This window comes from Eublepharis macularius, chromosome 16, assembly GCF_028583425.1.
Source record: "Eublepharis macularius isolate TG4126 chromosome 16, MPM_Emac_v1.0, whole genome shotgun sequence".
In the NCBI taxonomy this organism is placed as follows: domain Eukaryota; kingdom Metazoa; phylum Chordata; class Lepidosauria; order Squamata; family Eublepharidae; genus Eublepharis; species Eublepharis macularius.
In genome coordinates this window covers 31619006-31642175 of record NC_072805.1, presented here as the reverse complement: position 1 = coordinate 31642175, position 23170 = coordinate 31619006, and the positions used below count along the sequence as shown (strand labels likewise).

Below are 23170 nucleotides of genomic sequence, written 5' to 3'. Positions count from 1 at the left end.
GTGTGTGTGTGTCTTGGCAGCTTTCAGCAAGTTAAAACTAATAAAAGAGTATTGGCCCCTCCTTCCCACAATTAAATGAGGATGGTTAATTCAAATCAGCAGAATTGTCCAGGTCTCGTTTATTGTGGTGGCTGGGCTGTTGTCTTTGCTTCCCTTATATCTATCTATAAGATCCAACAGTGCCTTGCTGTTACAGAAGTCGGGACAAGTGGAGGGGAGGAGGAGATTATACTTCAGCATATGGGCAAGTTGTGCTAATCTTGGTGCTTCTCTTCTGATCTACTGTGAAGCTGATTCACCACTGGCCCAGGGATGGATTTTTCAAGCTCTGTCTTAATAAGGAACAACTCACCCTAATCAATCTGCTTAAAGGAACCTGTGAGTGTTTATGTTTCTCACAGTAAGGGGTTACTTCCGATATTTTAAACGTTCCCTACATGGGAGCAGTGCAGAGAACAGGAAGGCGAAATGCACACAGTCTGTTGTGTTGTGTGGAGAGTCAATGCCATCAGGTACACAGTGTGCACACATGCTCTCAAGGGTGTGCAGTCACTGTGTGTGTTGAGCTACATGTGCATTTAATCCCAGTCGTTACCCTGAAGTGCTTTGGATGCAGAAAATTAGTAATATATGGAGGTCACTCTTAAACAGCCTATTGCTTTAATTAAGGGAAGGAGCACAGCAGAAGGCTACATATCAGTGCTGTTGAGCTCATGAAGCCACACCTTCCTCCTCCCCACCCTGGACAGGTAACAAGAGGGGTTTTTCTTACCGCCTGCTTATGTGCAAGCCATAGAGCAGCCCAGCAGGTGGAAAATTTATTTCTTCACACAGATTATCATCAGTCTGGCCTAAGAATAATGCAACTGCCAAACTCCTAAAGACAAAATCACTTAGACCCAGAGGAAATTCTTATGTGTTGTCCAGGAGACTAATGCATGTACATTTTTAAAAAAAATTCTAGCACAAATAGCTGGTTTCCTTTACATTAAGGGCATGATTTTTTTGTGGAGAGGAGCAAAGACTTTTCTTTAATTTCTTTAATTTCAGCCTCCACCCTGTTTGAGTTACATTCAATTTTGGAAAGAGGGTAGACAAGTCTATTTTCTATGAGAGCCGTGTTGTTTTCCTAATTTTGTTTTACTCTCCAGAACATTCTATCAAGCATGTAAGCTCTATGAAATATTTTGTAATTAAATGAAATGGGGAGATGATTAAATCAATCAAAGCCTAACCTGGTGTCGGCACAAGAACGTATTCTCAACAATAAAGGAATCTAGCAGGCGGCTCCTTCCCTGATACTCTACAGCTCTTGCAAAACGCCTTACTGGGATATAATTCACATACCTCTGAAAGCCAAAACAAAATTATTAAATTTGTGTAGCACTTTTCAAGATGCAAAATAACTTGCTATTTTCTTCCCCTAAGGAAAGAGAAACTGAATAATTATAATCATATAAATGGGACTAGCTGTAAATTAAGTGGATTGAGGACTGCTCTCTAAAAAAATCCCCACTCACATGCAGCCTCTGCTCAAAATGGAACGAGGGGTAGTGCTCGGAGCAGAGGAGGTATGTCATCTAATCTTACGAACAGGTTTGCTTCGGGGTCAGAGAAGATGCAATATCTCATGCTCATTTAAAATACTGTACCTGCTCAGTATTTTGTGGTCCTATATATCATATGGAGCCATTCATAAACCATGAGGCCTACAGCAACAATTTTTCAAATATATAACAAGTTTCCTAAATCAGTTGTTGAAAGCTCAGATGGTGATTCTTGTAGGCCTCTATTCAACCCATGGAGGAAGGATGATTTTCCAGCAATAGATTTCTAAGCAGTACATGCTCTATTGTGATTTTTTTTTAAATGAATAGGAAGTAACATGTAGGGGCTTCCCTCATGTGTACAAGTTTGTTGTTGTTCAAGACATACCAAATGAGAAACGGACTAGAGTTCTTTTTGTTTAGGTGTACATGTTAAAAATGTGTGTTTGGGGGATGCTCACAGAAGGCAATGCCATCCAATTATCCCCTAAGGAAACTGATTTCCCTTTAGGGCAGAACCCTTGGATGAGGCCATGAAGTGAATTAATTTTCTTTCCCTGCGTTTCATTATACGCAATATCAAGTATCATAATTACTCAACATTAATTTAATATCTTAAAAGTAAAATATAGGTATCCATCCAGTCTTAGCTGCACAGGAAGATTCCTTTAATACTACTGCTTCTGCCCGTTCCTGAAAACCCAGCGTGCCCATCCCAGCAGTGCTCTTGAGATCCTGTAAACCAAAAACAGGAAGACTGTGAGAATGTGTGACTGGCTGAGCAATCCTGCCTGGCCCTGACCATGAATAAGTCACAGAAAGGGTGCCTGCAATCCTGTATGAAAAAGGCTTCAAGCTCTGCAACTATAGAGCCCAAATTAAGACACTGCTGTTTTACAGGCTTCAGGAGATTTGCATAGTTTTACAACTTTTTGCACAGGATTTTCCCCATAGCAAATGGAATTGTGGTCAGTTTTTGATGGATTTTTTAAAAAAAGAACCACCACAACCGACTGCTTTTTCTAAAGAACCACTGCCCTACTTCCCCTGATATGTAACACTGGAGTGCGAATAGTCAATGAGGATCAGAGGCAGCTTTCATTGTCCACAGCTAGTGCTCTACTGGCCTGGCAGTAGCTGGCACAGTGCCCCTTACCTGCTGGACAGGCCAGCTTCTTGGGAGACCATTCATTGACAGATCTCTCTCTTGTTCCTCTTCATATCAAATTCTGCTAGTTAAAAAGAAGAAACTGACCTTGTAGAATGTACTTGCGAGCAGAGTTCAGTTGTTGCTGGCTGATATGCATGATGAAAAACAGCTCTTCTCACACGATCCTAGAAGGGAGGAAAGGAAGTGGGATGAATTTGGAACAGTGTTTCTACTTTGCTTTACTTTTCAGTTTCTGAGGCTATTTCCATCCCGAACAGTTCCAGAAAGGGGGTGGGGGCGTAAATAGAAGAGGAAAGAAATAGGATTTCAGTGGAGCAACTCTAATTAGTGAACACAATTAGACATGTCATACTGAATTGAATTTTAAAAAGGAGTCTATGTTATGCATGCTAGGCTATGTGGTCAATGCTTTGGCCTTACAAAACACACAGCAATTTTTTTAGAGCATACAAAAGCAGATACAGCAAAGAGACTTGGAAAGAGATTTGGCTTTTCCAAGAAAGTGCTTAGGGAGTCCTTCCTCGCACCCTTGAGACTGCCAGCCAGAAACCAACACCCACAGGGAGTATTACTGGACTCTCCCCTTGCTAAAAACTACCAGTGGCCTTCATCCAGGTCTACCTGCTTTTGGCCCCCAAGCTGGCCCTCACAGGAATCAGCTTGTCTTCCAGTAGTGGCTGTCTGCTCCTTCATTTTTTCTAGGCGCCTCCCAGCACATCTGGATTGGGCAGATGCCTGAAGCTGCTGGACATGAATTTCGTCTATCCGGCTCTTCTTAGGCGTGCTCTCCCTCACAAATACCAAAGGTGGCTTCCGAGCCACTCGCTGCCTATCTAGCCTACTGAATTTTGGTGAGGCCATAGCAGAAGTTGAGTCTTGGCCTTTGGGGCTGATGCAACATGGTCTGTGGGAAGTTTCGGCAGATTCCTCGTCATCAGGCATCAACTGTTTTCTTTTGGGTGCCCCGTATTTCCTGCTGGTCTCTAGGGATTTTTCTCCAGCTCCTCTCACCATCACCATCTCCCTTTGCAAATCTGCTGGTTGATTTTCTTCCACGTCTTCAGATAAAGGCTTAGGAGGGAGGGTGCTCCTGATGGTGAGGCAGACAGGAGAAAGGCAGCATGCGCTGGCATGAGAATCTGAGTTCTTCAGTGGCTGGCCATTGGGAATGCTGCTCCCATCTGTATCAGATATGGATTCCGGATTGTTGCCTTCTTTGTGAGGAGGAAGCAGTGATGGGGATGTCACGTCCCCTGGCTCGTTGTGAGTAGAACTACAGTGGGGTGCAGGATCACAAGAGTGCAGACCATCTGGGGTGCAGCTACTGGAGCCTGCAGCATTCTCTTCTTCAGCAGTACTAGCAAGGAACATCTGCTGTGTATTGGGAAGGCTGGGCTGCATGTCTGACATTTCTGCCAAATCACAAAAAATGCAAATGCTCAAAACATACACCAACCGTTTTAAAGCACACAAATGTGCAAAGGTAACACAGCAGGTTACACAGAGTCTACTGCCCATGCAGTGCGTGTCTGCCCAACAAATTCACATCCAAGTAAGAACACTGGCCCTTGCGGAGACCATCAAGAACAGCAAGTTATTCATGGTTATTGCATGTGCCATTTCCTGTCAAAAGTGGGTTAGGCAGGTGAACCACATCTATAAAACTTTTTGACCCGTACAATGCCAAATTTGGTTCTAAACAGGACTTAACAGAAGACAACTGTATGTTATAAACAATTTCAGAACTCAGCTCTGCAAAGGGTTTTAAACCCCGGTCAGCAACTAACTGTAACAGGGCCATATTTCAGTTCAAACACTACCTACCATTTCCTACAGCAAATGGAGATAAAACAAGATCTTTAATCTTCCTCCACTCTAATGTGAACAACTATAAAGGCTCTGGAGAGCTCTCCCTTTAATTATGCAGCTCCATCTGCCATGCCTCTGCATGAGCTAAGACAGAAGCAAACAGGAGTGAGCAGCTAAGGTGCATAATAATGGTATGGCTCTGAAAAAGATCTTGTTCACACTGGGGAAGAGGAAAGTAAAGATCCTCTGCTCGCATGGGAAAGAGTGGCTGAGACACACAATGACTGGGTGTTCAATCTTTCAGATTGGAAGAGTCGCAGGATCAAATCAAATGGAACTCTCCCCCCTCCCAACCCAGGCCAGTTTCCTATCCTTCATTGAGACAGTGTCCTCCAACCAGGATGCAGAAACCATGGGTTGGATCCAAGCAGCTTTTCAACTGAAAAGAGAGTAAGAGGATCCCCCCTGCCCCACCCCCCAAATCCTAGGAATCATGGGATCTCCATGAACAACAACCATGTGCAAGGGAAGGTAGAGGAAGAAAGGGAACTGAATGAGATGGAGTGAAAAAGTCAGCTGAGTCCAACCCCATAAGAGCTGCACATAATTTAGACTCAAACAAGTATGGCTGAAACAAAATGAGATTATTTCAGGTGTCATGTGGTCTGTCACAAGAAGGGTGGATCACTATGCCACTAAGGATTCCTCTGCCCATTTTTGCTTCACTGTGAATTAAAAGTGCACTTCTTTTTCCAAAGGTCCCTTTCCAAGAAAACTGGTTTTAAAAAAATATTAGGTCACAAACTAGTAAATGTTAAGTATGTTTGGGGCTTACAGCACAGCATGTACCTTTGACTGGACCATCCCCATACTTAACCAATTTTGCCACCTTCTTATTTTTTTACTTATGGTTTTTGTATACAACTGCCTCAGCTGTACTGGTTTTGTTTTAGAAAGAAGAGTTTAATTTTAGCAGCTATAAACTGCTAAACTTATAAAAGTAAAAGTATTAGGCACCTGAAAACACTTGTTTTAATAAACTGAAAGGTCATGCTATTTATATCTGTAAATTATGCAGTAAATCTCTGCCATTTCTTCACCCTGAGAATTGTGAACAGTTCTAACAATGCCCCATCTTCTCTCAAAGGACCAACAGAAAGAACTGTCTGGTTAGTGTGACATCCTGATTCAAATCTCCACTTGGGCATGAAGCACAAGAGCTGACATACCTCACGGGTAGTTGTGAGGATAAGATGGAAAGGGAAACCCATATAACAAGCCCCTGAGTGGGATTAAAATGTGATTGACAGCTGCAACTATTTAGCACAGAGAAAGGGGAAAATGTTCTTTCCTGCAAAAGAGCAACACTTTAAGCACTCACCCTTAGAGGACATCAAAGTCATCCCTGGAAATATGTCCCAAGGGTTTTCCATGGGGCCATCAAGCGTTTCAGCTTCCGCTGCTAAAACCAAAAGTTTAAATAAATGGTTTTCCTGCAACCAGACTTCAAAAAGATACAGGAAGTACAGAGGGCAAAACAAAGTATTGGGGACAGCAACATATACTAAAATATTGCCAAACTTTCTAGGAATCCTCTTTCAAGGAGACCACCACTATACTCAAAGTAAGACAGAGCCACAGTTCCTGAATTTTTCAGAATCCCGCTGAGCTACACCAAGGTGGAGCACTTCTCTGAAAATCATGAATTGAATAGTTTCCAGTAAGATAGTGGAAAATCTGATCTGGTGAAATGAATGTCTCTAGCATGAGTTTCTAGTTAAGTTTTATGAAGTGGAAAAGTTAAAACTACTCAAACAAGGAATTGCCTTGAACCACAAGTAAATGTTGTTGCTCTGGGGCGCTTCTTCGCAGAACAAAGGGTCTTCTCGAAATTCTCTAGCCCCATGTGAAGGCACTACACCTAGCCATTCATAATCATGGATATTTTATCAAATCCCATCCTGCTCTGGAACATATGCAACTGTGATTTCTCAGTGTTCAATATCCTCATCTCACAACAAGGTTTCCCCTGCAAAAAACAAACAGCAAGCAGTTCCCAGGTTGGGTTTGACTACAAATGGCACAAAGCAAGCAATCAGCAGATTTTAGAACACTACCTAAAACATAGCTACACAGATTACTGCCAAGAGGGACAATAAAAAACACAGACAGCTATATCCAATATTCGCCAATGTCATCCAAGCTGGGGACTGTTGTGGGTGACCATTAAATTTTTTAGCCAATTGATCTGCTTCATCAGCCTTTGATCAGCTGTAAGCCTGAAGACAGGTTTTCTGCTTGACTTACACTGTATGTTCTTATTGCATGTGCAATAATTTTACGTTTGCTTTCTACTTCCCACAAAAGCTCACTTGCAAACAGAAATATGGCTTTAAAATGCTTTGGGTCAATGCAGCTTGCTTCCAGGGAGGGGGTCTTAACAGAAAGCCAGAGAGGGCTCTGACTGCCAGAGTTCAAAGAATGATGGTTGCTGCTTACCACTGATAAATGATATAGTGCTGTGGTCATCATCTGGACTGCTTTCGCTATCGGAAGCAACATGAGAAGGTTCTGTAAGACAAAGTACATTTCCAACTTGGTACCACTCCTGCAAAAGGAATATGCCCAAGAACCATCTGTCACAGACCCTGTTGGCTCTAGGCTTCCCCCTGCTGCCTGATTTTCCCACTCTACTTGGGACTTAGCCCTGTGTTTAATTCACCAAGGGGAGAGGCCAATAATAATCCACCACAGGCTACTTGACAGCTTAGCTAATGGCAAAGTTGGGTATGAGATTTAGTTTCCTTCTTAGCTCATTAATTACCACATACCTGACCCTCTCATACTGGAATGTAACTTGGGAACTAATTTCCCAATTCCATCAAATAAACTTGTGATATCCTAAAAGCATATTTATCCTTTCCCCAACAATCTACTTCAGCTGCTATATGGTTTTTAAAAGTAAAGGTAGTCCCCTGTGCAAGCACCAAGTCATTACTGACCCATGGGGGATGTCGCATCATGACGTTTTCTTGGCAGACTTTTTACAGGATGGTTTGCCATTGTCTTCCCCAGGCATCTACACTTTACCCCCAGGAAACTGGGTACTCATTTTACCGACCTCGGAAGGATGGAAGGCTGAGTCAACTTTGAGCCAACTACCCGAATCCGGCTTCCACCAGGATTGAACTCAGGTTGCGAGCAGAGCTTGGGCTGTAGTACTGCAGTTTACCACACTGTGCCACAGGGCTCATATATGATTTTTATGTGACCAGAATGTACAGCTATGCACGGAGGCAGGTTTTACCCTATCACCTACTCAAAAGTAGATTCCAAATTGTACAAAGAAGGAAACTAAAAAATGGTAACAAGTTCTTGAAGCAACAAATTCAAGGCACTGCAAGATAAATTCTAAAATAAGAATTGGGTAAGTTTAAGCTATGTTGCATGGTATTCTTTAGTCTCCGTAATATAAGAGTATCACTCAATGCAGCTTAGGCTTACCCAGTTCTGATTTCAGAATTTATCTTGTGGTGCTTTGAATTTGTAACTTCAAGAATATTTATGCTAGATGTCAATGCAACAGAAGTAATGGGGTCTTTATATGAGGGGGTAACTTAACAGTACTGTCTCAACCTAACCACAGTCATCACTCGAAAGTACAAGAACTCTGTGATCATTTTAATGACAGTAACATTACAGAATCCATAAAACTCTGCTCATGAGTCCAACCGAAGTGGATGACAAAAATAGCCAGTATATATCAATAGACGGTTCTCTGCACCATTCTATATGAGCAAAATAACCCAAAAGATAGCAGCTGAGTGTAGCCGCAGAGTTCTTTGATCACAAAACCTCAGCCTTAGGACTTCAGAAGAACCCAGGCTTTGTTATTTCTTACTGACAATGGCCAATGATATTCAGCTATAAAATTCTATGGAACTGGGTGACTGCAATGATAAGGACAGCCTCAAAGTAAGGATCTTTAAAAACTGAATCTTCACCCACCATCTGGAGTAACCTTCCTCACAGTCTGGCAAAGAAAAGAGCTCATTAGCACTCACTTGGTGGGTAAGAACTGGAAAGAACTGCCTCATCTTCTGCACCAATCACCAGGAGCTTGGCTGGGACTGTGAAGATGTCTTGGCGCTGCACCTGAAATAGAAAGCTGTTAACTAGTTTCTGCTCCCCACACGTAACACATTAGATTCATACACTCTTAATCAATGCCGTAGTGTGCTCAGTGATGGTTATAATTTCCCCACTTGATGACAACATAGAGATTTCACTGGATACCCTGCTTTGAAAAACTGCCAAATCCAGCACCCCCTTTCTCTTCAGGGATAAACACTTCACTAGCGTGGCTTTTTGGTTATGTTTTTTATTCTAACACACTCTTCCCACTAACTAGAAGCCCAAGGCCCATAGCCCCCCTTCCTCAATCCCTAGAAGTCTCACTCTCTCCACCACGTCCCTCCAATTGGATGTCCAGTCAGGAGGCATAAAATGCATTAAGACAGACCTTATCTTGCTTGCGTTCCACCTGCCATTTGGTGTCAGGATATACAGCTAATTGCTCTGCATCCAACAGGTTTCTGGGGTCCACTGAACTGAGGCAATCCTCAATGTTTTTTTTCAGGGTGCTGAGCTTATCCTGCTTCATTTCCCTCAGTACTTCTGAAACTGATGACGGCTCTTAACAGGAAAAGGAAAGCACATAAGTAAAGAGAGGGATGCTTCCAATTTTTGTGCTGCTTCTTTCCAGAAGGACAAGGGAGCAACCTGATGCCACACCAGCACATTTCAAGTCTGCATACCTACTCAGCATTTCACACAGGATATCTATTAAGACAAAGCCTTTAAGACCATGGCCTGAGACATACTTTTTCTCCCTCCCCCCGCCCCGCCCAACCTTTAAAACATCCAACCTGATGAAGAGTCCTGGAGAACTCTAAAGCTTGCATGCTGTTTTGTGTCATTTGGGGTGGTTCTAATGAAAGCTATTATGTGACTTTTGTTTTTTGCTTAAGCACAAGAGGCCCATAAATTTTACACATTTTACAGCTAAATGAAAGCAAAATAGATGGAATCACTAGACTAATTAGAGAAGTAAAAAGGTAGAAACATGCTTGCATCAGGTATTTTGAAACTGCACTGGCCTTTAGGTAGGCAGGTTTTAAAAATAACAAATGAGGTGAAAGAACTGTAAGATAAGCAAAAGACAAATCAGAAGGGAGTCTTGCAATAAACAAGTGGAACACCTTTGCAATAAGAGATCCAGAGGCTAAACCAAAAAGGACAAAGCCAAGGTGCCATATCACTACAAGCATGCAACAGAGAATTCCTCCTTATCCCAAGCACCAATCAATTCTCGGTGATGAATGAAAATAAAGAGAGAGACAATATCATGACAACGCTGTCAGTGATGAATGTGAATGCAGCTTGGTGTGCTTCCAACCACCACTCCCCTTCTATCCTCTCCTCTTACACAGAACACAATAAAAGGCTTCCTGGTTTGGGAAGCCTAGAAACAAGCTCCAACATGCTGTTACGCCCCAAAATACAATAAACAGGATTCTAAACTTTGGCTTAATCTCAGTTTGTGGGGAAGAAACAAACTCCCATTTGCCTAGGTACCAGCATTTGAACCAATAGATTAGAGTTCAATTCAAGGCTTCCCAAGGCAGGAAGCTTTCAACTGTGCTCCATGCATGAGGGAAGGGGTAGAAGCAAGAGGGGACATGCTGGTATGAAACAAACTGTGTTTGTGGCAGCTGTGGACAATCAATTTTAACAACAATGCAGGCAAAAAGAGTACATTAACTATACACTACCAGAACTTCGGAAGACTAACAGGAATTCATTCTGTACTAAAACAGCCCCTCCCACAAATTGTTACTAGTATGTCACAGAGAGAAAAACCTCTGATGCTCACCACACCATACCTGAGCTGGGCAAAGGCTGCAGAGCAAAGCCTCTCCTGAAACATGCAAACAAGGCAAAAACCAGAGTCAGAAACTTCAGCAGGCTTACAGAACTATCTGCCCTCCTCCCTTCCATGTCTGTTACCTTCAAAACTCCTGCACACATCCTATTTATTCTATTTCCCACTGATTTTTATTATGTCATTTCTGCATTGCCGAATATGCTATATTAATACTTATGCTTTGTTTCAGCTTTGTTCCAGGTTTTTTTTTACTTTATTTTAATTTCTGCATCCTAATTATATTGCTTATCTGGCATCCCATCCAGTTGGCTGCATTGATTTACACTATGCAATCTAACTTGAATGTCAGTGAGACTATAAATAATGTAAATAAGTAAATAAAAATTAAAAAATGATTGTAGCCCAGTCTGCATGAGGAATAATTACGATGTCTCTGCCTATCCCAAATGTTTGCAAGAGACAAAAGAGCAGAGGACTCCAGTAACTTGAACAGTTATGCCAAAGAGAGAATTTATCTAAGATACAGAAGCTCTGTCTTCCCTTCCATCTGGCTGCCCTTCAGAGCAAAGCAAGAAAACTGGCATGTGTGGATAAACAATTAGTTGATCCCATAAAACAAGCTGCAGTTAGGGGTGGGCCCTGGGCTGAAAAGGTTAGAGTACCATGGTGAGAAGGCAATGCAAGGAGAAATGAGCAATGGCTGAATGGTGTACTTACAGCCACAGTTCCTTTATCTTTTGCAGCACTGATGGCTCCCGATTGCTGTAAGAAGAAGGCATTTATTCACCGTAGTCAAAACCTTCAGATAACAAAACTGCTGCCCTGGAAGGTCAACCTGTACTCAGCCAGTGATGCTTTTTGAATAGAAAATTACTAAGGAAGAAGTCCAGAAATCTGTTTGAATGTAATCTCTCTACAAATTGCAGGATGTTATTACTCCAAGGATGTGGTAATAGCTACCAAATCCCTAGAAACTCTCCCTGCCTCATTTTCCCCCATCTATCAAATTTGTAGCTTGGGAAAAAAAAAACACCCAACCCCTAAACATTCATAGAGTTAAATTTCCAATAGCACCTCGAAGCTGAGCCAAGTGATAGGAATTTCGCCTTCTGCACAATATGCATCTGTCCCTCCAAAGCCAAGAATGCAGCAATCCTATCCAAACTCTTATTATGCAAGTTGTATTTTTTTTCTCCAATTACACAATTTGCTTATATTTTTGGCTGTAGACTTGGAAACTACTGAGTGTAAAATTCAAAACTACCATCCTATTGGAACAATGTGCATCTCATTGAGGAAACATACATGGTGACTATATGGTACCTCTATGTTTTCCTTTGCTGGGCCAATGAGGTAGGGGGCAGCTGCTCAGAGGAAAGAGTTAACTCTCCTTTCCCAGTATCACGATGGTGATCCAATTCCCGCCCCCCCCCCCGGCCAAACAATGACCTCATGGCTGCTTTCAACTAAAACAACAAAAACTGCTGCAGAGCTGCAAAGCTTGTTTGCCAGTGACACTGTAGGAATAAAAAATGTATATATACCACGGGAAGCAAAAATCTCTCTCTCAAAAACTGTTGTCTGTCTCCAGGTGCACAGACCATTTATTAATAATAACTGTGCTTGTATACCGCTCTTCTAGACAGATTCGTGCCCAGTCAGTGTTGTTATTATTTCCACAATACAGCTGGGGAGCTGGGTGTGAGTGGCTTACCCAAGGCCACCTACTGTGTGCGTGGCACTAGAGGGATTTAAACCATCAGAGTGCTGATTTGCAGCCCAACCATTTAGCCACTATGCTACAGCAACTCTTATTTCACCTGTCTCTTCTAAATTTCTGTGTCTTTGACAGGCCAACAAAGTTACCGCACTATGTCAAAATATAATACATATATACTGTTTGGTAGGGTCATAAAAATAGTACATAATTCATTCTAAGGCCTGGCTCCATATTCTTTTCCTGGTTTAACTAAATCACAAAGCAAATTCATGCAGGTTTGTTCACAACCCGTCTGTGTTTTGTTCTATGCTCTTCCCTTCTCCGTAACAGAATGCAGAAACGTTATTTTACCAATCCTGCTGCCTCATTGCCCTTCTCTTCATGGACGTCACACGGAAACAATTGAGTTCTAGGTAGAATCCGCTGTCCTCCTGAAAGTGAAAGAAAGCACAATTAACCTTGTCATTCCCTGATGAGGGCTCAGCCCTCAATATGACAACTGACAAGAGATATTTTCCCTGTATTGGAAGCTTCTTTAATCAGAAGCAGGAACTATCAGGCCTTGGAGAATTCTCCCTCAGAAAAATTTTAAAAGGCAGAGATAATGGGAGAAGGGAGGCAGGTGGGCCTCAATGCATTGGTCTTTCATAGTATAAAAGGGAGAGTCATTCCCTATATTTTATCAAGAATTAAAAATAAAAAAATAATGACAGCAAGAAGACCATAGGGCTGAACATCATCCTGAAATTTGTTATTCCGGTGCATTACAAATAACGCTCATTTCTCAATAAAATCTGTTACAGTAAATTAAGTTTCAGCATTTACAGTATATTAGCTTAGACGTTAACGAGCAGTCCCAAATCTTTTTTTTATTGCTCTATAGAGGAGGAGAACTGATTTTTTCCAGGAAAAGGCAATGTAGATTCAAGCTGTAGCTATCAAACAAAATAAATTCTAAGTTCATCTTCTAAATCCACATTCTTAAGATATCCTAATAAAGATACACTAAGCAAACACAGACAATTATATTCTTGCCATGACTGTGACTGCAACATTTATTTAAAATATATATACTCGGCCTCTCTGCCAAACTGTAACCGTCATAAGAATATAAAATGGCCTTTCAAAAAGACCTCAGGTGGGAAATTATTTAACAACAAAAATACCTAGAAAGAACAAGCATTTAAGCTCTTCAGTTGCATTTTTTATTCTGCCTTTTCTCTGACGATCTCAGGCAGCTGTTGATTTTCAATAACCTGTGAAGTAGATTAGCCTATCATTTTAGGCTGCTGAACTTGTTTTGTGCCCCTGGCTTGTTCTAATTCTTTCTGTGGTTATTTTTTTTAACTTTGAGAATAGAATCTTCTAAATAAATAGAAGACTAAGGGCAAACAACTTGTCCAAGGCCTGCACAGCTAAACAGGGATTAGAGTCCGGGTTTTGTGTGTATACTAGCATTGCCAGGTGGTGGCTGGAGATCTCCCAGAATTACAACTGATCTCCAGATGACAACGATCAGTTCCCCTGGAGAAAATGGCTGCTTTGGAGGGTGCACTCTATGGCATTATACCCCACTGAAGCCCCTCCCCAAACCTCACCCTTTCCAGGCTCCACCCCCCAAATCTCCAGGAATTTCCCAACCTGGACCTGGCAACCCTAGCGTGTACACACACAGACCATACCAGCTGCCATTTTTAGGATGTATATAATTAACTACTTTCCCATAGCAGTGCACTTTCTCAAGGCCATTTTTAACCACGTGAATATTTATTTTATTTAAAACATTTATTAGCCTCCTTTCTACCATGCAGCTTACAAGAGAAATAAAATAACAATACTAAAAATACAGAATTTAAAAACACAATAATAAAAATACACTTAAAAAAAACCCAGAACTTAAAAACCAGTTTAAGACTACCAGTAACTAGAAAAATTAAGTTAATTAAAAGCAATTCCAAATAACATCATCTTCAGCTTCCTCCTAAAGAATGACAACAAAGGGGGCAGAAATACGAAAATGAGTCGGCCCACAAGCACCTCAAAAATGGAAGGCACTCAAAAGCCCAGAATTTTTTTTGCATGTAACTAAAGCATGCCCGGAATAACCAAGAAAGCCAAGACCCAAATACTGACTGTGATCCTGGCAAGCACCCTCAGAAGTCTGTGAAATCTCTCTCTCTCACACACACACACACACACACACACACACACACACACTTGCTCACTCGAACCTGACTGAAGCGATCACAAATTTTCCCGCCATTTTTTGTGAGGAGATGAAAGTTGCGCTTCAGTCCCATCCCTGCCTCTCCATCTTCTTTCTGGGCTCATGGTCTAAACCAAGATCATAGCAACCCTTTTCCCCCAACACCAGCCTGGCCTATGTTACAGGAAACAAAAGGGGGAAAAAATAGAAACTCCCACCAAATGCTTTCTCACAGGGGCTGGCCTACCAGGCCTCAGAAGGCCAAACCACCACTTACCAACCTCCAGGCATTCACTTCCCTGCCTCCCCAAACTCCACCCTCCCCAGGCACTGCCCCCAAATCTCCGGGAATTCCCCCAAACTGGAACGTGCAATCCTATTGGCTGAGAAGGCCAGGCACTGTTAACGAAACAAGTGTGGCAAATTTGTCTTTTTGCTTGAAAGCTGTTTGATAGCTGCCTTTCCAGAGTGTTAGCAACTTTGTTAAACTAAAACTGGGATGTTCTGAATAATTAGGGGGCTTCAGATATTTTCATTTTAAAACAATACAGATATATATACCACAGCTAAAAAGTTCAGTAATTTCTAGATCTCCCCTTTTTTCCTACTATGTCCTTGATACATCCTTACAAGATTATCAACTGTTTAAGATAAACTTCTTGGTTCCATGAACAAAACTTTTCCTTTTAAAAAGTCTGCCTGTGACGCTAAAAATCATTTCCCGATACTCCACATTTCCAACTGTTTTTGATACATTAGCTTGGATGGTATCAGATGCCACCTACAGAGAATGTTATTAAAAACACAATTTAAATGAGTTAAATTAAATAACAATGGCTCATTTTCAAGGATACAGCCACAGATTTTCCTATGAAGATCTTCTCGGTTTCCCTTAAATGTCATTATGCCCAAATCCCACATTTATATATATTTCTCTTGTGCTCCATAGTACCCATACTTTCTTTTAACATTTCAAATTTTACCAGGTCTCTTAGAATTACATTGCCTTCCCAATTTCTGCAGAAGTATGTAAAGTAGAAGGGAGGGTTCTAATATGTTACTATTTAGATGCTAAGATTGTAAAAATCCATTTTTTCTGGCCTGATCTTTTAAGAGTTGTAGTTTATTAAACAAATTTTTTATTTAGATAACTGTACCCTGCATTTCTCCTCAACAAGAATCCAAAGAAGATTACATCATTATCCCCTCCTTCATTTTATCCTCACAACATCCTGTGAAGGTAGGGCAGACTGCGAGAATGACTGACCCAAGGTCACCTGTGAACTTCCATGGAAGAGTGGGAACTCAAACCCAAGTCTTCCAGATCCTAGTCTAATACTCTACCCAGTACACCACACTGACGTTAATAAATTTACATTTAAGGAAATGTATATGCTGCCTCTCCAGAAAAACTCAAAGCAGCTCACAAGTAAAAATACAATAAAATCATGAAAACAATATCAATATTAAAACATCAATAGTAAAAAGGTGTAAAACAAGTCTTATAACAACATAAAGCATCCATCAGTCTAAAGTAATATCCATAGTAGACCACACAATAAGAACCCCTCAGTTAAAGAACCCCTCAGTTAAAGAACCCCTCAGTTAAAGCCTGTTTTTTTTTAAAAAAAAAATGTTGGGCATCTAAAGTAGATGCCAGATGATCCTCAATGGGCAGGACATCTGCTATAAGGAAAAAAAGGTAAATTATATCAAGTTATGAGCATTTAAGAACACGTAAGGAATTTCACGCCATGGAGATGCCTGGCTAGCCAACCTTCCCTTGCCCAGAAAATCATGCCATTATACTTTCCATAATTCAGCCCACTTAGTGTATTTTTTAATAGACTACTGAAACCTTTAATTCCATTCGCTTGGATTCAGCCATCTGTCAGTGGAATGTATCCTTCCATGAAGATTGTTTTAAGTGGGTAGTCATGTTGGTCTACAGTAGAAAAGCAGAATTTGAGCCCAGTGGCACCTAAGAGACAAACAGGATTTTCAAAGTGTAAGCTTTTGAGAAGTCGAAATATCTGAAGAAGGGAGCTTTGACTCTTGAAAGCTTACACTCTAAAAATCTTGTTGGCCTCTAAAGTGCCACTGGACTCAAATCCTGCTGGAATGTATCCGTGCATGCAGATTTTTCTCACTCCCACACTTCCCCTTTGGTTCCCTGCGGTCATGGGACTCACAGAGGGCCAAGCTACACATGACGAATGACACTTGAACGGCAAGTGTATTTCTCCCTGTTCACTTGCCCTCCACTCAATCCACTTGCCGTTCAAGTGTCATTCGTCATGTGTAGCTTGGCCCAGAGACAAACAGGTCGGGGCTGCAGTGAGAACAGAACAAGGTGAAACCAGCTGTCCTCCAATCAGCTAAGCTGCTCTTACAAAAGGCAGCAATTTCATCCCTTCCTCATTGCAGCCTTCCTCATCATAGCTGATTATCCATGCAGGTCCTATGACCCCAGGAATCATCTTTCTGAAGACTGAAAGAGGCTGCTGGGAACACAGGAACACAGCAACCTCTACTTGGTAGCAAAATTCCATGATGGGGACCAGAATTTTCTAAAAGCAAAAAATCACATACAGAGCATATGCACTTGGTTTCAAAAACCATATACAAAAACATATCCAGAGTATCGTGTGCCTTACCATTTTGGTTGCCTCTTTAACACACACTCTAAAATTCTGGAGGACAATGAACTGGCCAAGAATACTGGAAAACCCAGACTGCGGAGGAAAGCTAAGAAAGAAACAGAGGGGGGAAAGCATTGTCACAGAGATTTACATAAGACCACATGCAAACTATATTTGTAAAATGCTGTAGGAATAAGACTTGAGCTTATATGTCCTATGTGACGTACTCCTTCACATGTCTCTAGCTATATGTGCATATTACCCATAAATTCCCTTCCGCCGAGATGTGTAAAAACTCAAACAAGGATAGCAAAATGAAGTATGTGCATTGAAGACATATGTGACATGTACCATAGGCTGTTTCAAACACCAATGCACCCAAACTAATCTCCACACTTCTATAAGTTTGCAGAATGTGCAAAAAAAAAATTCAGGACGGCATTATGACAAAGGGATTAGAGCAGTAGCATAATATGGAACAGTACAGCAGGTTGCTTCAGTTAAGTACTGTAATCCACTGCAATGTTTATCATATGTATCACCTCCCTTTCTATTGCAATCTGCTCTTTGTAACTCTTCTTTATGTTCTTTCATGCCTTAAAAACAGGTTTTGTTGCCTTATTTTCCTGTTCACATTGTTTTTCCAGGTTTGTAAACCTAATCCTACTGCTGTTAACAATAGGGTATTTTGGAAGTCTTTCATTCAAAGGGTCACCATAAAGAAGCAACTTGACGGCACATAATACACACACAGCATTGTTTATTGGCTGATTGAATTGCTTTTCAATTCAATTCAACCGTAATAACCTCCAAGAAAGAGAATAAACCACAGAACCTTTTCCACATCACTTGAGAATGCAAAGCCAAGTTCACACTTACCATTTTGCTGTCTGAATGGCTCTAGCTGGAACCACTGCTTGGATGTAGTGACGTCCATCGGCAATGTGCACAATAGCTGCTGGTTCCTGCCCATTTTGATCAGGAGTGCTTGCCTCATTCAAAACCTAGTGGAAAATTTATGGAAGACAACAATAATAAGAGCAAGCATTTCCAACACACATCACAAAAATCAGGGACCCAAAGCTCATAGACCCCATTAATTTTTTTTTAAGGAGAAGGAGTCACATATAAGACTCCTAAATCTGAAAATGCTACAGGCAGTGGTAGTACATGTTCCATTTTTGGGATGCAGGGTTTTTATAACAATTATTAAGAATGTAGTCTCCCTCAGGTCCACCTGAAAGAGTGATGTGCCATCTCCTACTAACCCTATCTGCCACAAATTCTCCATCTGTGATCTTTGGACATGCTAGTATTAACAATGCCTATAAGCCTTTAAGTGTCCTTCTCAGAAAAAGTGCAACCAGGTTCTTTGACTGAGTGCTTGGTGGGAGATAAGATATGAAAGATTGAGAACCACTGCTGTAGAGGACATTTCCTCCAAAATTTCAAACAGACCTGCATTTGTCATGTGGCACAGAGGACTAAGTTTAGTCATGTTTCACTAATTTTACACAGATATTGTGAAGATAAAATGCTGCAAGAATGAACTTTGAGAAAATGTTTCAAATACAGATAAACTTCAAACACCAAACAAGGTTAAGATAAGAGCCAAGAATGAGAGCCCTTTTCAAGAGTGACAGTGAGTTATTGTTATGAAATGGTTCTATAAATACAACAAGCTTAACTGATTGTGAGTTTCTTCCTAGAAGGGGCTCCTTGCCTGTGATTCAATTACCTTTGGGTATGATACTTCCTTGGATGCCTGTAATTGCTCTCCTTTATTGATCTGTTGTGTTATAATGGATGGTATGATTTTCTGTTGATTAAGCTAATATTAAAAATACTGAATAATCATGTTTTAATAATATAGGCTTAGAATGGAAGCAGAGATTCTGTAATAGCATTACTTGTACACAATAGTAACAAACTTAAGATGTTATTTGTGGTGTACCTTTTGCCTGAGTTAAATGATTAGATTCAAGAAAGCTAACGAAACACTTAGGGCTTCTTAAGTGTACGCCTGTATCCGAATCAGGTCTGACCGAAATCATCCAGAACGAGAGGCGCACGAAATACAAGCCCCTCTGTGTGTTGATAAAGAGTTCCATCATCACAGCTGAAAAAGTCCTTTTAACTCACCTTTAAGACTTGTCCAAATTGTCCTTCTGGCCTGGCTTCTGATTCATTGTACTGCAACAGAAGATTCACAATCCAAGGTTCTAAGTAGCTGGGCTGGTTTCTGTCTGTCTGTCTGTCCTCATTGTCTAATCTGAAAAAATAAGGGTTAAATGATGAAGTCAGAGGACTGCAGAGGTTTGCTATCAGAGTGAAGAGGCAGGGCTGAATCTCAGCAGCAGAAAAAACAACCCCAAACCCTGTGGAGCTTGCACCAGGGTTGACCTCAACCTCAACCAGGGTTGACCTCAACCCTGGCTGTTTCTTCAGATGGCTTCAGGTAGCTTCTAAAAAGACACTCAGGACAACTTTTCAGCTAATTTTGTAACATGTTCCCTGAGCTGGTGCCTCTTCGTTTCAAATGAAACAGCAGTTTCTTGTCACATAAAGATACCAAGCACTGCTTCACCAAGTCATAAATATGCCGGCACAACATATTCCAAGCTGAGCATACACAGTGGAAAATGAAAGCCAAATTCTGCATCACTGAAGACCAAACCAGGAATTTGGAATAAGTTACGCACTTCATGCAAATGTATCTAAATATTCTTCATTTGCACTTTAATTGCACAAGGCTAAAATAGCCTTTCAAGGCCTAGAAGCTCACTTTATAGCCACAAATGCAAGATTCCCAAGCAATCTAAAGCAAACTCAAATGAAAGAAGGCCATTTCCAGCATCTCTTCATCAACATGTTTCCAGGGGTGAGGGTGTGATGGGCATCAGACAAAAGAAATAAAGAGAAAACCTTCTCACCTCCAAAGTCAGCTGTGGATCCACATTACTTAGATAATATTCCATTGAAATAAATGAATCATTCAAGAAATGCACCAGATTATGATGGTGGAAAGTGCCGTCAAGTCATGGCTGATTTATAGCAACCCTGGCAGGGTTCTCATGGCAAGAAACTAACAGAGGTGGTTTGCCATTGGCCTTCATTGGAGGTTTCCCATCCAATTACTAACTAAGGGTGACCCTGCTTAGCTTCTGAGATCTGACCAGATCAGACTCACCTGGGCTATCCAGGTCAGGGCGCACCAAATTACACCCAAAACAAAAGGGATTAAAAGCAGCATCTGGAGTTAACAAAGATTAGGCAGCAGGCGATGTGAAAGACTCCTACCCAAGATCCGGGAGAACTGCTATCAGTCGGAGTAGGCACCCCCGACCTACAGACCAAGGGTCTGGCCCAATAAAGGCAACTGCATGCGCACAGGCACAGTCCAAAGCCAAACCAGATACAAGATTCTCGGAGGAGAATCGCCCAGTGGTGGAATCAGAAATCGTGCCCTCCAAGCGGAGTTTCCAAAACGCCCGCGGGTTCGACACCAGCCCCGATGCTCGCTCGTTCACCCCCTTTTTGCATTTTCCTGGACGTTCTCCCCGCTCCACGCCAGCTACCCCCGGGCATCTGCAAACTTACCCCTGACTTGGAGCACCGGAGCGCAAATGCCGGGATGGTGACTTGCGCGCCCGCAAGGGATACCGAGACCGCCCTGGACTCATGGGAGCGCCTGAAATCCGGCCACGAGCTGCGCCGAGTCGCTCCCTTCCGCGGGTGGAAAGAAAGCCGCATTCCCGGGTCTCTGCCCCGCTCTTCCCTTCCACCGACAATCCAAGGCGCTGCAGCCCAAAGAGAGACGCCGGGCGATCAGAGCCTCCCTTCCCCAGCACAGATCTTGCAAGCGAACCTCTGCAAAGCAGGAAGCGAAACCGACAACAGCTGATAGAGTTCCTAAATAAAGCGCCTAGCCTGCCCAGGACTTCAGGCTCGCGCTGAGCAAGGCGCCCCTTGCGGCTGGCGGGGACTCGCAGGGTGGAGAGCGGCGCCTTGCAAACTGGGCAAACAAGATAGGCGTTCGCACGACCATGGAAGCAGCTTTTAGGCTGCATTCAGACGCTCTGAGTCATGCCCTTTCAATCCACTTTGCATCTGGATTGTTGCACCGGGGCAGCTTAGCTCATCTGAACAGGGGCTTCGGTAGGTGCCACCATGCATATGGGCAAAATCAACAGCTGCCCCCTACACGTGCATTCTCTGTGGCGGCCCCCACCTTCTGGAATGAATGGCCTACGTGAAAAGATTAGGAAAGCTCCCACTGTGCAAAAACGGAATTATTCAAGAGGGCAGTAATATACGGATAGGAGATGCATCGGTAAACAGATATGGAGTGCCTACAGACTTTACCACTTCATTGGTGCATCAAAGAGATGCATCAGTAAAGGGATATTTTATTTTTCTTTATTTATGTCATTTATAGCCTGCCTTTCTCCCTGAGACTCAAGGCGGATTACATAGTGTGACATTCGTACAGTCAATATCAAGGACATTTCAGTAAACCGTGCCATAGGGTAAATAAATGCAAGTTTACAAAGACGTAACTTTAGCAGAAATCCAATATAGCATTTCCTGCTATTGCTGTAAGTATAATCCTGCTGGCTAGATCCTATGTTGTTTAATAAGTCAATCTTAGAATTACTTGTGCTCTATTATCAGCATTTCTTCAGCTCTGTATTGGATTTCTGCTGGTTTTAAATCTTTTCAGATGTGCAGGTGTATACCCTGTTATACATGTATTGAAATGTTTTTGAAATGGACTGTACTGACTCACATCTGCCTTGAGGCTTGGTGAGAAAGGTGGACTATAAATAACATAAATAAGTAAATAAATAAAAATATTGTGCGAAATGGGAAAATCCACTTGCAAACGATCTCTAAAGTGCATTATTCAGCATGTGTGGAACCTTCTGGCACCTTGAGAAATGCTGACTCTAGCAGGTGAAATTTCAAAATGGAGCCTGCCCTTTGAGGTTTCACTGGAAACACTGCTTGAGCTAACCTAACCCTATCCTTGCTTGAGCTAAAATAGCTTTGCAAAGGCTGAGATATTGTCGCTGTGAGTGGACGTGATGTACATCTCCCCATGCCTTTGAATTTCTTATAAAGAAGGCTCAAGGGGTTTGCATGGCATTTTGACCCTGCTGTTTACAACTCTTGTGACCCAGCTAAGGGATTCATCCAAAGAAAGGGACTATGTGCGCTGCTCTGAGTTTTTTCATGCCCAGGGCCAGATTAAAGGTGAAAAGGACAGATTTTTTTTTAAATGATAGCTTTTATTTTTACAGACAAACATGGCTAGAATTTGAAAAAAGCTGAAGCTTTCCAGGATGAAGAAGGCTGCTCTGAAGCTATACAAAGCACAGTGAAGTTTTATGCACACACCCCAGTTCCTGTTCTCTGTGCAGTTGCTAAAGGTGAAGAAATCTTGCAGGGTGTGTGTGTGCGCCCAATCCTTTGATCCTCTCCTAGATAGGAGATCTGGCCCACCAGTTCTTTTGAATTTGACTCCTGTGCCTTAGTGGGTCACTAGATGCAGAGGTGCATACCAGAATGTGTAAATGAATAAGCACAGCACTCCTTGCGTGTGAAATCCACTAGGACCACGGATATACTCTCCACCGAAACAAGCCTGCCAGGTATCTCCTGTTGCAAGAGGGAGCAAGCCTGAATAGGTAGGAAGAGTACACAAATACAGACTTTTTTTAAAAAAAGGCCTGGAGGTATAAAAGGACAGTGGAGACAACTTGGCTGATTTCACACAATGCATTCAGATCCCACATGCCCGGGCATGTTCCTTAGGTCAGTTCAGAATTGTCAGGATTAATGCAAAACTAAATGACCATCTCAGCCCTAGGCTAAACCTCCACACCCCCACCACCAAGATTCCAATGAAGGAAGATGATATAAGCAACTTTTATTAGATCAAGTTTTGCTCGTGGTCATTAGACAGAGACACTGAAATGTCCCTGGCCACTGAGCCATCATGGGCAGCTGGTCCAGTGACACCTTAAAGAGTAGCACCATTTCTTCCAGTATGAGCTTTCATGAGACAGAATCCCTTTGTGACAACTTCCCTGCTATCCCTCATCTTTCTGTTGTCTGCTGCTTTG

At 42.0% G+C, this 23170-nt stretch overlaps 1 protein-coding gene across 1 annotated transcript; it reads right to left on the bottom strand.

Moving 5' to 3' along the window:
- Window positions 1-763: 763 nt before the first annotated feature.
- On the bottom strand, window positions 764-21112 carry ACD (ACD shelterin complex subunit and telomerase recruitment factor). The gene is made up of 14 exons (XM_055000261.1): window positions 20643-21112; window positions 19185-19314; window positions 17922-18046; window positions 17058-17148; window positions 12546-12625; window positions 11192-11236; window positions 10473-10507; window positions 9050-9222; window positions 8592-8682; window positions 7027-7098; window positions 5909-5989; window positions 3340-4130; window positions 2803-2882; window positions 764-2282 (listed from the first exon to the last, which is right to left on the bottom strand). Exons 1-14 carry the CDS (start codon window positions 21110-21112, stop codon window positions 2222-2224), a joined length of 2325 nt encoding a protein of 774 aa, XP_054856236.1. The 3' UTR covers window positions 764-2221.
- Between the last annotated feature and the right edge of the window lie 2058 nt (window positions 21113-23170).

Bases quoted from the DNA above. Each gene is read 5' to 3' on its own strand.
- ACD (XM_055000261.1), bottom strand. From the start codon at position 21,112: ATGCAGCCTAAAAGCTGCTTCCATGGTCGTGCGAACGCCTATCTTGTT. The intron at 8,683-9,049 runs GTCTGTCTTAAT...TTTCTATTTCAG, and splicing joins TGGAACGCAAGCAAGATAAG to GTGCAGCGCCAAGACATCTT. The intron at 7,099-8,591 runs GTGAGTGCTAAT...TTTGTCTTACAG, and splicing joins TTCCAGTTCTTACCCACCAA to AACCTTCTCATGTTGCTTCC.